The sequence below is a fragment of the Phyllopteryx taeniolatus genome, chromosome 4, assembly GCF_024500385.1.
Source record: "Phyllopteryx taeniolatus isolate TA_2022b chromosome 4, UOR_Ptae_1.2, whole genome shotgun sequence".
NCBI lineage: Eukaryota > Metazoa > Chordata > Actinopteri > Syngnathiformes > Syngnathidae > Phyllopteryx > Phyllopteryx taeniolatus.
This window is the reverse complement of record NC_084505.1, coordinates 27,941,289-27,956,243: the sequence shown is the minus strand read 5'-3', so window position 1 is coordinate 27,956,243 and position 14,955 is coordinate 27,941,289. Positions and strand designations below refer to the sequence as shown.

Sequence of the window (14,955 nt, the reverse complement as noted above, 5' to 3'; positions counted from 1 at the left end):
GAATTCGCTTTGAAGGCGGTGAAATTTGAAGTTTAAAAAAAAAAAAAAAAAAAAAAACCGGGCTCGTCCGGGATTTGAACCCGGGACCTCTCGCACCCTAAGCGAGAATCATACCCCTAGACCAACGAGCCACACCAGGGATTAACCAGTGTAGCACATGATCTTAAACGCTCAGAAACGAATTCTAAACCAAGGAAATTCATTGTGTTGAATATTGCTTAATGTTAACTGAATATACAAGCATATCTTTAATACATGCCCTTTTCACACGGCTTTCGTATGCTGTACTTGGTTGGACCAGTTTATTGCCACACTAAAACGATGTAAAACAATTGGATGACAGCGACTAGCTACAACTGACCATAACGACACAATTAGCCTCGTGTTAGGAAGTGAAATAGTGGCTTTATTTTGGTTTTAAATGAAGAGGTGGTCTTTGTGGGTTTCTCGGGAATCGAAGCATCCGTGCAGACTTCGGCCACAGAAAAAATGAAACATTTGGGCAAACATTCCGAATTGGAAGTGCGGCTAACAAGATGGTGGCCGGAAGCCATGTGACACCGATTTAACCAATGACAGCGCAGGAAACTGGACCAGCTTGTGATCGTTCCACGGAGGCGCAAGTCGTCATCTTGACACTTTTTGCTCTTCGTCAATCCGTACAGTTGTCGTTGAAGATGCGAAGGAGGCAAACATCTCGCCACGTGTGATAATCTTCGCTTCCTGCCGGCGGAGACGACGCTTTGAGGGAGGCGCGGGGAAGCCTCTCGGCCGTTGTTGTTGGTCTCGGGCGCCGACGCTCAGCGGCCTGCCGACGTGGCGGAGCGGAACTCGGAGGCGCCGCCGGCCGGTTACTGGCACCCAACCGGTGAGTTACGCTGTCACTACTTTCACACACCCGAACAACACTAAGTTGTTGTTGCAGCCCGCGACGAACATCTTTCAAGAAAATATCCGCACAACTCAAAGCGTTTTGGGGCAATCATACAGTCAACTGGAGCGCGATCGTCACGTTGGCAAGCGTGCGCGCTCTTGTGTATTTGCCATTGTTTGGAAGTTCTCCTCGACATTCGTCGGATAAATAATTAAGAGAACTTTTTGACACGCGGAAAAGGTTGTCATACATTGAAATGGATGCTTTGGGTAGCTTAAGAAATAATGCATGCGAGTCATATATATTTTTTTCTCTACTGTACGAGGTTTATCTTGGGTACACTGCTTGACGTCAAAACCGTTTTAAAAAAAAAAAAAGTCGTATCAAAGTTTCTGCAAACAAACTGCAAGTTTCAACAAGACAGGATGACAGAGCGTTGCGCATATGTGCGGCTGTTAACCAGCAGGCGGCGCTGTTGCGTGGCATCTTTTTTGTCCGTTGGATTCCAATCAATCACGCCGATACAGCAACTCGCAATTCAAACATGAACTCATGTTTTCTGTTCGTTTGTTTTGCTGTAACTGGAGAGAGAACTTTGTTTCATATGTAGGCTTTGTCAAATGGAATTTTATTATTTCCTTTTGCTCCCAATTAGGGATGACTTGAAACTAATATCAAGCTGAAAATTGTTCTCGTCGCGTGCTTTTAGTGACAAATTCATTCAAGCGTTTTGGATCAGTCAGGCCTGCTGACACACTGAAAATCACCAACACGGTTAACGTTTTGATTTGTTTGGTTGTTTCTTTGTATTTGAATTTGTTTGACCAGGATAACCTCGCTGAGATTAAAAATCTCTTGAGCAAGAGTGTCTCGGTCCAGGACAACAAGTAGCCATGGAACACAAACCATACAAAAGAAATAACAAGGCTCAGTGCCGTATCCGGTCAAATGTCAATCATTGGAGCAAAATTGAAAAAACGGGCCCTTGAAATCCAGGGGAGCCATTTTGCATTTTCCATTTTCCCATCAGCCACCTGTGGGCCATTTTTGTCTAAACGATGATTCAGATTCGGGATTCGTTTATTTCCGGCGGCCTGACGCGCGAATGGGAACGGCCGCCGGTTTCCGTTGATTCCAAACTGTCATGATCTCCACTTCCAGACCACCATGTCCCAGTCCGCCCCCTCTGAAGCGGAGACCCCCCCGCCGCACTCCGACCTCAGCTGCGCCCACCGTGTCCCCGAAGCCCCCGCCGAAGATCGCCGGCCTCCGCGGAGCTCCCGCGGCGTCCCGGAGACCCCCGAGGGGCCGAGCGACCTCACCGGAGAGACCCCGACTTCCTCCGAGAGTCCGGCGCAACCTGAGGATCAGCTGACTGAATGTGACCAATCAGTGAGCCTGGAGCCAGACGCTGCGGAGGACGACAAAGATGTGCGAGACACTCGATTCCTTTTGAGAAATGTGAAGTTCAACGAAAAACAAACTAATGATATAGTGTGCAATGAGGCTATACCACGGCATTTATACATAATTTTTTTGAATTTGTGAACGTGAAGAGTGGATCGTGGATGTGCCGTGTGACGACATGCGTTGTTGTGCGCAGAGCTCGCGTCCGGGCAGCGATCGAGCGTGGGGAGGTTGGGGTTCGTGGGGCAAATCCCTTCTGAGCAGCGCCACCTCCACAGTGGGTACGTCTCACACCCGAGCTCGTCCGTGCGCGCTCCGCCTTCTTCTGGGCGTCGTCACCTTCCGCTCTTTGCGCGCGGCAGGTCACGGTTTGACGTCGGCGAAGGCGAAGGCGGGAGAAGCTCTGCGTCTCCGCGGGACATCGCTGGGGGAGGAGGCCAGAGAGGACGCGACGGAGGACGCGACGGAGGACGAGCCGGAGGGCGAGCCGGAGGGCGCAGTGGAAAGCGTCCGGCTGACGGGCCTCCGAGAGTCCGCCTCCAACAGGGGCGTCTTCTCTGCCATCTCCAATGTTGTGCAGAACACGGTGAGGAAACATCATCAAGAAAAGTCTTTCCTGTCGTTGCCTCTGCCAAAGAAGTTGTGGGCGTCATTATTTGGATGTCCCCCCGTCCACATTTGATTCAAATTTCTTTTCTGGGAATCTTGACACCTCCACAGTCATTCCGTCTTTCTCAGATTGGTTGTTTTCCCTCCAGCGCAGTGGTTTCTTAACAGTCAAACCCGTTATTGAACACTTTTTTTTTTTTTTTAACCCCCCCCCCCCCCCAAAGAAAATTCTTGAGTAGGCGGGAATAAACTGCCAGTACTTGTTTTTGAGGTGGTTCCCTCCCAAAATAAAACCCAAAACCCCTCCCTTTAAATGCCCACTATTTGGATATTTCCCTGACAAAGAAAAATATTTATATAATGTTCTGTCACACCGGGACTCTCAGGGTAAATCTGTGATCAGCGGCGGTCTCGACGCCTTGGAATTCATCGGGAAGAAGACCATGACCGTTCTGGCTGAGAGCGACCCCGGTTTCAAAAGGACCAAGACGCTGATGCAGAAGACGGCCACGCTGAGTCAGGCATGTGGCAGCGCACCGTCGCACTCGTTCACGGGAAGAGACGGCACGCCGTCTGGCGGGAGGCTCCCACCTCTCGTCTTCACTCTTGTTGTTTTTTGTAGATGTTGAAGGAAGCCAAGGAGAAGGAGCGAGCACGCCTGAGCGAGCAGCCCGTGAGCGCACCGACGGCCCATTATGGGATTCTTTTCGACGACTACCAGGGCTTGTCCCACCTGGAGGCCCTCGAGATCCTGTCCAACGAGAGCGAGGGCGAGGTCGGCCAATACCTTTTGAGAAAGACCGACGAAATATCGGGCGCGTTGATAAATAAAGCCCGGCGCCCCCTGCAGGTCCAAGCGTTCCTCTCCTCCCTGGAGGAGGACGAGCAGGAGGAGGTGAAGAAGGAGCTGATTTGCATCAAGGAAGTCTTCATCAGCCGCAAGGAAGAAAAGGACGAGGAGAGTGGCGACGGAGAGCCGGCGAAGGGTAAGTGGGGGCAATCGGGATTTCAAATCGTGTTCCCCGTTGGAAACGGGAGAAACAATATCTTGCTCAACTCTGCCGGCAACTTTGAAACAACGAGAACATTTCGAGCTACTATACAAGTGTAAAAAGAAGTTTACCGCTCTTAATCTTGATTATTTGCAAACTATAAAACAAAATCCGGTAACTTTAATGACGGCTAACCGGAGGTAGGCCGTAGCGAACGACATTGACTCTATTGTCAGCGTACTTGTAATGCAACATACTTTAGTTTATTCCATTCCCAACCCACTCAGACAGTTGAGCGGGTTCTGTTGTGCACTGTAGAACGGCTTGTGCGCATCTAAAAGGAGCACGGAGAAAAAGCAGTCCTCAATGTTTGCACGGCACTAAAGACACACGCGTTGTTTTTCAGTCATGAAACAACTAAAGAAATACATCATTTCATCAATAAATACTAACTGGTAACTTACTCCGTACTTAAGTGTTTTTTGTCACGGAGTACTCACTCACTTTTACTTGTACGAGCATTTTTCTGTTGACTTAAGTGAATTTGTAAATTAACAGTAGTTCAAGTTGAGTCGAATATTTGGCCGCTCTCCCAACCTCTGCAAATAAAATGTCGCGAACCTCTGCACGCGCAGTCGGTAAAGAACTCTTCGTCGTTCTGCCCGGGCACGCGATATGCACGTTTCCCCCTCAATGGCGACATTCGCAGCTTTGGTTTTCAAAATGTCCATTATCTCCGACGAAAGATGCGTCGCGTCAGTTTTGCTGAAGATTGATGGGCTGATTTCACGCGTGACATCACACGACAACATTTCTTGTTTTCATGTGACTATTAAGGCATCTTTGAAAAGGTTTATTATGTACCGTTATACATGATTCCGTTATACGCATGAATCATTTTTCAAGTAATTCAATTATACACATGAATCATTATATAATATACATTTTCAAAGGTGCCCGAATAGACACACAGGGGTCACCGACCTGGTGCCCCCAAGGACCGCACGAATAACCCCGGGGCCTGTTCTAAAAATAGCTGAAAATTGTGATTTCCTAAAAAACAAAAAAAGTTGTAGATGTAAGCAATTGATAGAAATAAAGTTTTGCATATTGGTATTTTATCTGTTTCCTACTCTGTTAAATCATTGTTGACAATTATTGTGACAAGTCATTAACATGATCTGTGTCTTCACAAAGAAGAAAATGATGAAATGAAATTTGAGCACGTTTGTGATTTCAAACTGGTCGCCATCAATCGGTACCCAGGAAGTAACTCTCACTTTCCGAAAAGTGGCTGACCTGGTTTGCGCTGTGCGTTTGTGTTTGTTTGTGTATTCTTGTAGAAGCTGATGAAGAGTTTGTGAGTGTCGTCACGGAGTTGCTGTTTGAGCTTCACATCGCCGCCACACCGGACAAACTCAATAAGGTAAAAGACGCGCACAACACGAGCATTTGTATTTTGGGCCACAGAAGAAACGGCACCTTTGCAGGATCTGCAGCAGGCACGGGCAATCTTTTGTTTGCCCACATGTGATTTTTAAAACGGTCACATTGGCCGCGTCTTTTGGAAATAAAGTTGGGAAAAAAAAAAAAAAAGGTTAGGCTCCTAATTGTGCATCTCCAGGCTCGGATGAGCGCCCGCCGTTGGGTCGGCGAGGTGGCGCGGCCTGTCGCCACGGAGACGGTTGTCAGGGAGACGCGGGAGGAGAAGGGAGACGAGGAGGAGGGCGACGATGGCGCGGCGCAGGAGGAGAAGAGGGAGGAACAGGAGGCAAAGATGAAGGAGGAGGAGGACGGGCTGAAATCTGCGGAGGTCAGGGCTCATGGGCGCGGCGGGACGCCGAACCGGAACCATCTTTCAATCGCCGTTTGTTCCGCAGGCCGTCTACGCGTCGTCCGTCGGCAGTCTGGCGGAAGTGACGGCCCGAAGCATCGAGCAGCTCCACAAGGTGGCCGAACTCGTCCTCCACGGGCGCGAGCGGGAGAAAGCGGCCGGGGAGCGGGCGCGCGTCCTCGCCAGGTGCGTGTGCGAGAATGTGTGCGTGTGCGTGTGGGGGTGGGCGGCCAAAGCAAGTGTATACATGCGAGTTTTTGTGAGTGTGTGCGTGAGTGTGTGAGAGAAAGTGAATGAGTGTGTTTGTGTGTGAGAGAGAGCGTGTGTGTGTGTGTGTGCATGTGTTTTTGTGTGTGTGTGTGTGTGTGGTTTCTGTGTGCACATGCATGTATGTGCGTGTATGCATTTTTGTCTGTTTTGTGTGTTTCTGCGCGCACACTTACTGAATCAGAATCGCCTTTATTTGTGCAACTCCATTTATTAAGTCCTTCTATTAAAGTGCTTCTTTTTGAAAAGTAAGTGCTTCATAAATAATTGAATATGTACATTACAGCATATCAAAAAATGGCCCAATCTAAAGTGTAAACATGTAAAGAAGAAGATTGGCATATAGTGTGAGTGACATCAGCGAGGTGTTGTCCGCCTTGCCGGCAGGTTGACGTGCGCCATGTGCGAGGAGGTGGAGCGTTTGGCCAGAATGTTCTCGGACGCGCTGCTCCTCGTCGGGGTAAGCGTGAGCCGAGCCGGTGCGGAAGATTGTAACCGCGTCTGCCCAAAGGAGATTTCAAATCCATTGTGAATTCCTCCACATTGTCGCCCGTCACTTTCAGTGTCGGAGGAAAGCCGAGGAGCTGAGCCCGCTGGTCGACGGTGTTCTGCTGGAGGTGAGAGCTGCGCCTCGCAGGCGGCGGTACAGACGTTATAAGCATTGTTGCGTGCGCACTCTACATTTTGATTTCTTTTCTTATATAAAAAAAAAAAAGTGGATCAAAACCATAGATCACTATTTTGGTATTAACCACATATTTGTTCTTTACAAAAAGAATGAAATGATAGCAAAACAAACGAATGGTCGCTATGTTTCTATCTGCCCCGCGATCGGCTGGCGACCGGTTCAGGGTGTAACCCGCCTCTCGCCCAAAGTCAGCCGGGATGGGCGCCAGCACGCCCGCAACCCGCGTGAGGATAAGCGCTACAGAAAAGGGATGGATGGATGGACAGTTACTCCCCGACATAGCATATAACCATATTATGCTGATATATAAATATAGTTTTGAAATCTGGACCAATCAGAGGCTGAGCACCATCCTGCAATGGATTGAGGTTTGACTGTATTGGGATGACATCACAATTTGTCGTATTTTTGTAAATTTCCATTTTATCTTTCTTGGTTCTTCCCATAGCAAAATTCTATAAATACAGTTATCAATATCATATCAACCATCATAAAACCTTTGACGCTCACTATGGTCATACAGTATCAGTTCAAACATAAGCAACCGTGTTAATGTTTTTGTCAAACACTGAAGCTACATCACAAATCCGTTTTCTGTAAAAAGAAGTTAACCGCTGTTAATCGTGAAGAATAAAAACAACACCGCCTGGACTTTTGCAAAAAAGGTGACGATGCGGGCATCTTGCCGACTGCCGTCGCGCGTGACCGTAATCGGTCTTTCCCCCCCCCCCCCAAAAAAACTTTTGCGATGATTTTCTGAAACCAACTCAAAATTTCTCCAACTGTTTCTCTGTTTTGAATTGTTACGTGATGTGACGGCGGTGACGTTAAGGTCTTGGGTCTGTTGTGTCCTCAGGCCTCCAACAGCACCAACTACATCCAGAACGCCTTCCAGCTTCTGCTGCCCGTCTTGCAGATTTCCCACATCCAGAGCCAACGCGACGGAACCTGCGCAGAACCGCACGTGCAGCACTAACACACACGCAAGCAATTTATTGTACAGAAACGCTAAGAATTTCCAAACTAAGAGCTTCGAAGTACGTTGTCAGAAGCGGTTTGTTTATGTGTATAATGCAAAGTTAACCTGGTCGGCAGGCAGCTTGTATGTGTCGCTGACCCTGTTTTTGTTTTGACTCGGACGCGTCTCGCCAAGTGCTGAATACAAAGATAACACCGGCTTACAAAAAAACGATTTAGGACCGTTTTGCATGGCTGAATCGGGAAATGACATCCGTGTCTCTTGTTCAGGTCAGGTTTTTATGCCAAGTTGGTTGGTAAGTGTATTAATCAAATGTTACAAACTTTGAATACTAGACCTTGATGAACGTAGTAAGTACCTGTAAAACGTGGCCATAATTCAAAAAGTTCACCTGATTGAGCAAGACCGATGCGAGATTTGGATTCAGCACGTCCAAATTGTTTGAAATTGGCGGGAAAGAAAAATCCTCGACATTGAATTTGTTGTTGACCAGTGTAACCGTCTCCAAAAACTCAGCATAACCAAAATGTGTCAGCGTTTACATTCATGTATTTAAAAAAATATGCTAAGCACTCTTTGCACTGACTGACACTAGAAATATTTTTTTCTTAAAAATGCCAGCATTCACGATTACGATTCACGATTTTTGACATCTAAACGCTCCAACTGATACGACCCTGACGCAAATGCATTTGCCCAACATTCGCGCTACTCTGCTGCAATGCAAATGTAGACCGTAATGTGTAACTATGAAATAAATGCTCTGATGAGATGTCGGCCATGGGCTCGGTTTTTGTTATTTTAGTTGCTGGGAACCAAGTTTTTATTTTATTTTATGATTATTTTTTCAAATGAACATTTTTAGTGTCCTTCCTAATGTTGCCTTTTAACCATCAACACTTAGAGAGCCAAAAAAAAAAGAATGTTTTCCCTTCATCCGTTCTGCAAAATGATGTGCAACTTTGCAAACTAATTCATGTATGAACATTTGTGGATGTCAAGTTTGGGGAAAAAAAAAATGAAGACACCTAAGAGCTTCTTTGTGTTGCAGATATTTATTCCCATTTGAGTTGTGGACGGATGATGATGATTTTTCTTAGTGAGATTAAAGCTGCGTTCTGTCAATCAGCAGCTCAGCTCCTCTGTGAGCGAAACTCACTGTTGGACGGTGATGAAGATTAGCTGGAAGAAAAAGAAATATCCTCACTGTTGTGCCACAGTGGCGCCAGACGCACATTGGCGATGGTTGCTAGTACAAACGAAATATAGCATGCATTTTACATGGGGAACTTCCTATTTTTAAAAGATAAATCCGCAGAGTTGAAATGAATAAGTGACTTGCTCACTCTGGAAGCTTTTATATTCTGTACGGTATGTACTGAAAGCAAACAAACTTTTTAAGAAGTATCACTTCAATTTCCAATTCCAATCTCAGTCCCCCTAAAATGTTCTTCACCTCCCCCAAATTGATTTGGTTGTTTATGGTTAAGCCAATTTTCCGGGGTCTTTAGCCCCCCCCCTAAAAATGTTGCTAACCCCCACCCCCCAAATGATTTGTTTAGTAAAAAAATATATATATATATATAATTTTGTTTTGCTCCCCCACCAAACACCACAATTGTAAAATGTTATGTACTTTTGTGTTCAGCTGTACATTATGGTTACTTATCTTAAAATTAAGCCTCAGATGTTCAAGAGTGATTGCAACACTTGATGATAATCTTTCCGTTGTAATTGTCACATGACGATGTTGCTTTCCCAGTAACGTGAGCGTGGTCCACATTTCCATCCAGTACAGTTTGTACATCGTGTGCAAAATGAAGATGGCGAACATGAAGTTTCATCCATCCAGATGTGCGTCTTATGATTTCCTACCAGCGACTTCGATCTCTTCGATGGACGGTAGTCCTGTCGTAAAAAAATTCAACTCATCGTTAGTGAATCGATTCACCTTTTTTCTGGGAAATGCTAATAACGTTGTTGTATTTTCTTACTCACCGGAGCATGTCGGACGAGGCTCATGATGATGACTGTTTCTCCCTTAAAGCATTTCAATTAATAATTAAAGTCATGTCATTTGAAATGCCCGCACATGAATTTCAAATGTGATACAAGTTACCTTTTAGAATGCTGATCTCGGTGTCTTTGCGTCCACCTAATCAAGAGATAGGATCTTATATTATTTGTGACGTGGTTCGGCATTTTTACAGATTATTGGTAATTTGTCTGTTTTGGTAGTGAAACGCAATTAACATGTTCTGAATTTCAAAAGACTTTTGCAGTCTTGGGAAGAAAAAAAAACAAAACGTTTTGAGCAAAAGATCAGAATTGCTGATGTTGACCCTTCTGGAATTTGCTCTGACGCGCCGATGTTTTTGCCAATATGGAAATTGCTCATTGGAACAAACTTGAGTCAATGTGAATTAGAAACACGAACGCGAGCTGCAAAGTAAGTGAGAGAGAGAGAGAGACTGGATACTATATTCACCTTTGAACTGCTGCTCAGTGAAGCCATAACCGAGAGGATGCACTTTCTCTGACGGACAGAAAATACGTGCAGGCAAGTTCGATTCAATTTTCTGCTTTGGATGCTTTGTGTGCACTGACGTCAACAAAGTGTCCTAATGTGCGTGCGTCTTACTACAGCAGTGTCCGTTCCGCTTCATTTGTCTGAGGAAAGCCGAAGTCAAAGTCAGCAATACCGCGCACGAGAGAACCAGCCAGAGGATCCTGAACGCACCGCCCCACTCGTCTGGGCCAGAGGCAGCAAAGACACAACGCGCACGACAATTTGCAAGCAGACTCAACAACATTCGCACAAGCCGGCGAGCACAAATACGAGAGCCGCGTGAAAAGTTTCTGCCTTTTGATCAGAAGATACTATAGAGGTCAAAATAGGCAAAATACGGGACCTTTAAAACTACAAGCACAAAAACTAAACCGCTTTGCTGGTGTCGATACAAACTGAACACTATTTCGGCAAAGCTGTAAAATACCGACAGAACGTGTTAGTGGTAAATTCTCACACAAACCTTGTGTCTGCAGAAACTTCTCGTTTCGGGCGGCACTCCAAATGGTGCGATTTGAAAGTCTCAGCAGACAGACGACACGATCGGACGGCGCCGGCCGGCAGCACGAAGACGCCGCCGCCTGGCCGCCATCGTCCGTCTCGTCGTCGGGTGGCCAAAGGTGCAGCCAGCTGCTAGTTTGGTGGCCGTAGAAGGCGAGCTTCAGGAAGTTCGCATCTCCGACTGGAAGCTTCACCGACATCTCAATGTGAACCTTTGCTGCGGGAAATGGGAAAATGTTTCAAAGGGAAAAACTAGCCACTCTTTAGATGGCACGGTAACCCTTTTATAACATTTCGAACTTTACGGTGCTTAATACGTTTGTTTCAAGTGAAGAGCAACACACGACAATTCCCCCCCCCCCCACAAATTGCCACATTTGACACACTTGACAGGAAATGTTACAACGTGGCCAACACATTGCGTGGCGTCCTGTGTCAAGCATTTGCCTTTTGTGTAGCGCTGACCACAGAACGGTTTTAAACGGTAGTCAAAAGGCAGGGTAACCGTGTGATTTCTACCGGCCAATCGGATAATAACAGCTGATAGAGTGGGGGGAAAGCATAATAACTGGCAAATATATAGAAAGAAAGGGTTTTGCATTTCATTTGTATTGTATTCATTTTTTTGCATTCAATTAAAAATGTGTGTGTGGAGAGGGAAAATTACCTTTCAAATTGTATATTTATAATTTGTATAAACAAAATGTAAATGGAATAATTAAACAAATAAATCCTTTTTTGTTTCCTCTCCAAATTGTTGCAAATCTTTTAATTGCGCATCATTAATAGATTTACACTCATTGGACTCTTCATTAAGTACACGTACACAGTAATGAGCTGTAATACAAGAGCTGTGTAAAAATTCAATATTTGCAACAAAGGTCTTGTTTTAACCAGAAGTGTAGCATGGGGAGACTACTAGTATTTCGGTTAACCTTTTAAGCAATTTTGATTTCTAGTTTGTGCGGGCATCCCTAATGTTATGTCCCGAGAGTGTATTTTCAAGAGATGTAGTGCGACCATCAACATATTGTGTTGCGTGTTACCTGAAGTGGAGCGGTTGTCGCTTTGTAATTGCGGCCCACTCCCGAGCGTTTCGCACGTGTAGCAACTTGCGCGCGCGTCGTCCGCCGCCGGGCCGCCGTCGGCATCCGTCTCGTTGCAGGCCTCCCGCCGGCTCTCACCTCCTGGGATGCGAGGAAGGTCACGTGACCTCTTTCTTCTCATCTCAGCATCTGCGGAGCTGTCATCCGTCCTCCTCCCTCGCTTGTCCCGTTCGCACGGCAAACACAGCAGCTTGATTTGGGACTCTTTCAAGTAAGCAACCGGAAGGAAGCGGGGTAACGTTGAAAAATGGAACGTTTCTCACAAGACAAACGGGAAGCGAGGAAACCACCATGTGTGAGCACGTCTCCGAGAGCCCAGAGAGAGCAAATTGTCTTTTCAAAGTTCGGCGAGGCGGAAATGGTCGACTACGAGTGGCGCCGATGACAAAGGCGGCCTAACCCTAAGCCTGAGATGCGGTTGAACACCATTTCTTAACAGTCTTTTGGACACTTTATATCTATTATATTTGATTTGATATGTTTAGATTTTATAATCATTTGTGAGCTGACCCGTATGTAAAAAAAATTCGTGTCAAACAAATGAATCAAAAAGCTTTTTGGCAAGAACAAATATGTGCCCGCTATTTGATTATAAAGAAAAGAGCATCAAGGATTTGACTCGGCTGACCTGCGCGACCCTGCGTTACGGCGGCTGGGAAAGCCAAAACAATATGACCAAGCGTCGAACACTTCCACATTGCATGAAACAAATTTACATTCGTGAGAGGGAAAAAAACCCCAAAAAAGAACAATTGGGAAAGACGGCTCAACGGGATACGGAGCGAAATGCTCAAATGTCAGCTGTAGCAAACTAAGAAGCACTTCCTGTCGAAGGTTTTCACACGCTATACGCACACACGTTCAATGGCTCACCTCTGTATAAAGTCCAAAATTCTGGAAGGCAGACGACGACGATGAAAATCACAAGGACGAGAATCTTCACCGCGATTGTCCTCGTCATGCTCGCAGGCGCGCACACACTCTCTCGTGTGACTTTCAACTTGTGCTAATCCGCCTCCCTCGCGTGTTCCTCTTCGGTCGCGTCTCCGTTTCGGCTCTCAGTTGAAGACGAGGCAGGCGGCGAAGCAACGAGGCCCTCGCCCTCGCCGCAGCGCAACGCTTCACTTCCACTCGAACTTCCTGCCACCTTCACGCACAAACGGATGTTTCGCTGCAATGTGAGTCGAGACGTTTTGTGTCTGAACGAGTGTGTCGGGAGATTTTGTGACGCGTATGCGGGGAGCGATGGCATGCGCTCGAAGAATTAAAGTTTGGACTCATTTGTGAACAAAAACATAGTATTTGTTTCGAGAGTCCTGTTGCGAATGCCAAATCAAATGACAGCAAGCAGTATTACCGAAGCCATAACGATAGTGACGGAAAAACTTCTCTGGTTTGAAGAATCCAAGATGTTGAAGTGAAAGGTGGAAAGGTTGCAGTTTACAATGAATGATCAGCTCATCTAATAATAACATTGCCATGGTTCAATTCTGTAGTTGGTCACCGTGTTTCTGTTGCTGTTGGAAACGGTGATCAATGATCAACACGCCATTCTAAAAATTACCTAAAACACACACGCACACAAAAAAGTGATACGTTTTTTTTTTTTTTTGCACTGGCGTGACTTGTCGATATTTACGGTCGGGTGCTTGAGGCTAAACACGCGAAGACACCGAAATACGGCGAGAGGCGGAGCGAGCAGGTTAGGCCTCATCTCCGCTACACCGTTGAACACGTCGCGAGCTGCGATCCCGAACGATAACTGCGTCAGACTCATCGGTCGCGCAGTTGACTCGGTTCACGGCGCCCGCCGACACTCGCGTCGTCTCGTTTCAGCTGATAGCATCCAAAATGTGATGCTAGCTTACAACTGTGTTCGCGCTGGTGTCGTACAAGTGCACTATATCACACTGGGAGCAAAATATGCTATCCCAAAATAGCAGAAACACATTGAGGTTCTTTTTTTAAAACCTGCGCAACTTTTCAGGTCATTACAGTCGTAAATGTTTACACACAGAAAATACCCAGACCCGTCACATACTCTTGACGAGTATTTAAAGATCCAAATATGGAATTTCTCGAAGAGAGACCTCGTGCTGTTGTGTCTAGGTTTGTATGAGAATCTTGACCTTCTCAATATGTCGGAAAACTACAATACTATTATAGAATTGCATCCTTTTTTTGCTAGGCACAAAAACAGCTAGCTACGTATGTGAAGACATCCATCCATTCATCCATTTTCCGTAGCGCTTCACGTCACGCGGCTTGCGGGCGTGCTGGCGCCTATCACAGCTGACTTGGGGCGAGAGGCGGGGCACGCCCTGCACCGGTCGCCAGCCAATCGCAGGGTGCATATAGGCAAAAAAAAACATTGGCAATCACATTCACACCTACGGGCAATTTTGAGTCTTCAATCAACCTAGCGCGCATGTTTTCGGGGTGCGGGAGGAAAGCGGAGTGCCCGGAGAAAACCCGCGCAGGCACGGGGAGAACGTGCAAACTCCACACAGGCGAGGCCGGATTTGAACCCGCAACCTCAGAACTGTGAGGCAGACGTGCTAACCGGTCGCCCGCCGAGCTGCCTGTGAAAATATGTGGGATTAAATGTTATACATTTTTCTGATCTGGGCCTATAGGCAAGATATTTTCCTGGACTTTTGATTGAATAGCTGCGATTGAAGAGAAGAATCAGCGACAAATATTGGGAAATGAAAGCAAGTTGCGGATGCGACGGAAGAGGAAGGAATGCCCGATGATTTAGTGCTGTGTAAGCAGTAAGGCGTCGCCTCTCAGGCTTTATGAATCATTGTGCAGAAATGACACGGAGATGAACGTTGTCCTCCTTCAGTTGAAATGAATCTTGCTCTCTTTCTGTCTTTGCGCAGAAAGATGTCCATTTATTGTTGCTTGGAATCTTTTCCTTTCTTTCTCTTCCCTTCTCCACCATGTTGGAATAATCCTGTTTTATTGTCCTTCACGGGCCTTCAAGGTCACTTCTTTGCCGACGAGTGCGAGTTGCATCCATCCCCTTTGTCTGACTTTCTGGCTCTCCCCTCTGCTGTCTGTAACCTTTTGGGGTGTGAAAATGCCACGTCAATAAAATCTTTTTAAATCAATGAGCTCTAAGTG

General features: G+C 46.3%; 3 protein-coding genes and 1 non-coding gene across 11 annotated transcripts in view; 2 read left to right on the top strand and 2 right to left on the bottom strand.

The window, feature by feature from the left end:
- Nucleotides 1–59: 59 nt before the first annotated feature.
- trnap-agg (transfer RNA proline (anticodon AGG)) lies at nucleotides 60–131 on the bottom strand. Its single transcript has one exon. It is a non-coding gene; the product is annotated as a tRNA-Pro (tRNA).
- A 455-nt stretch (nucleotides 132–586) lies between these two features.
- fam114a1 (family with sequence similarity 114 member A1) lies at nucleotides 587–8,422 on the top strand. 4 transcript variants are annotated; one of them, XM_061771235.1, is made up of 13 exons: nucleotides 588–868; nucleotides 2,036–2,305; nucleotides 2,478–2,562; nucleotides 2,644–2,867; nucleotides 3,277–3,411; nucleotides 3,513–3,665; nucleotides 3,741–3,876; nucleotides 5,226–5,308; nucleotides 5,507–5,695; nucleotides 5,763–5,902; nucleotides 6,371–6,443; nucleotides 6,547–6,600; nucleotides 7,528–7,816. In XM_061771235.1, the coding sequence occupies exons 2-13, from the start codon at nucleotides 2,042–2,044 to the stop codon at nucleotides 7,645–7,647; spliced, it is 1,656 nt and encodes a 551-aa protein (XP_061627219.1). In that variant the 5' UTR covers nucleotides 588–868; nucleotides 2,036–2,041; the 3' UTR covers nucleotides 7,648–7,816. The 4 variants fall into 4 exon arrangements, with proteins under 4 accessions (XP_061627221.1, XP_061627218.1, XP_061627219.1 ...); XM_061771237.1 differs by lacking the exon at nucleotides 6,371–6,443 and having other exon boundaries at nucleotides 587–868; nucleotides 7,528–7,666; XM_061771234.1 differs by lacking the exons at nucleotides 6,371–6,443; nucleotides 6,547–6,600 and having other exon boundaries at nucleotides 587–868; nucleotides 7,528–8,422.
- A 264-nt stretch (nucleotides 8,423–8,686) lies between these two features.
- LOC133477024 (uncharacterized) lies at nucleotides 8,687–12,948 on the bottom strand. 5 transcript variants are annotated; one of them, XM_061771242.1, is made up of 9 exons: nucleotides 12,700–12,948; nucleotides 11,767–12,030; nucleotides 10,683–10,937; nucleotides 10,292–10,402; nucleotides 10,139–10,186; nucleotides 9,770–9,805; nucleotides 9,649–9,690; nucleotides 9,526–9,558; nucleotides 8,687–8,832 (listed from the first exon to the last, which is right to left on the bottom strand). In XM_061771242.1, exons 1-9 carry the CDS (start codon nucleotides 12,785–12,787, stop codon nucleotides 8,756–8,758), a joined length of 954 nt encoding a protein of 317 aa, XP_061627226.1. In that variant the 5' UTR covers nucleotides 12,788–12,948; the 3' UTR covers nucleotides 8,687–8,755. The 5 variants fall into 5 exon arrangements, with proteins under 5 accessions (XP_061627226.1, XP_061627230.1, XP_061627229.1 ...); XM_061771246.1 differs by having other exon boundaries at nucleotides 11,767–11,986; nucleotides 12,700–12,945; XM_061771245.1 differs by having other exon boundaries at nucleotides 11,767–12,016; nucleotides 12,700–12,944.
- Nucleotides 12,912–14,955, top strand: part of klhl5 (kelch-like family member 5) — a 28,638-nt gene continuing 26,594 nt past the window's right edge. The window contains exon 1 of the mRNA XM_061771231.1: nucleotides 12,912–13,004. Coding sequence (XP_061627215.1) covers nucleotides 13,003–13,004 — 2 coding nt within the window. The 5' untranslated portion in view covers nucleotides 12,912–13,002. The remainder of the gene's footprint in view (nucleotides 13,005–14,955) is intronic.

What these genes read in the sequence shown, in the direction of transcription:
- fam114a1 (XM_061771234.1), top strand. Translation starts at nt 2,042, where the DNA reads ATGTCCCAGTCCGCCCCCTCTGAAGCGGAGACCCCCCCGCCGCACTCC. An exon ending in CAGCGCCACCTCCACAGTGG is followed by an intron (nt 2,563 to 2,643) that starts GTACGTCTCACA and finishes TGCGCGCGGCAG; the next exon opens with GTCACGGTTTGACGTCGGCG. An exon ending in CCAACGAGAGCGAGGGCGAG is followed by an intron (nt 3,666 to 3,740) that starts GTCGGCCAATAC and finishes CGCCCCCTGCAG; the next exon opens with GTCCAAGCGTTCCTCTCCTC.
- LOC133477024 (XM_061771242.1), bottom strand. Translation starts at nt 12,787, where the DNA reads ATGACGAGGACAATCGCGGTGAAGATTCTCGTCCTTGTGATTTTCATC. An exon ending in ATTTTGGACTTTATACAGAG is followed by an intron (nt 12,031 to 12,699) that starts GTGAGCCATTGA and finishes CTTACTTGAAAG; the next exon opens with AGTCCCAAATCAAGCTGCTG. An exon ending in CGAAGAGATCGAAGTCGCTG is followed by an intron (nt 8,833 to 9,525) that starts GTAGGAAATCAT and finishes TTTTTCTTCCAG; the next exon opens with CTAATCTTCATCACCGTCCA.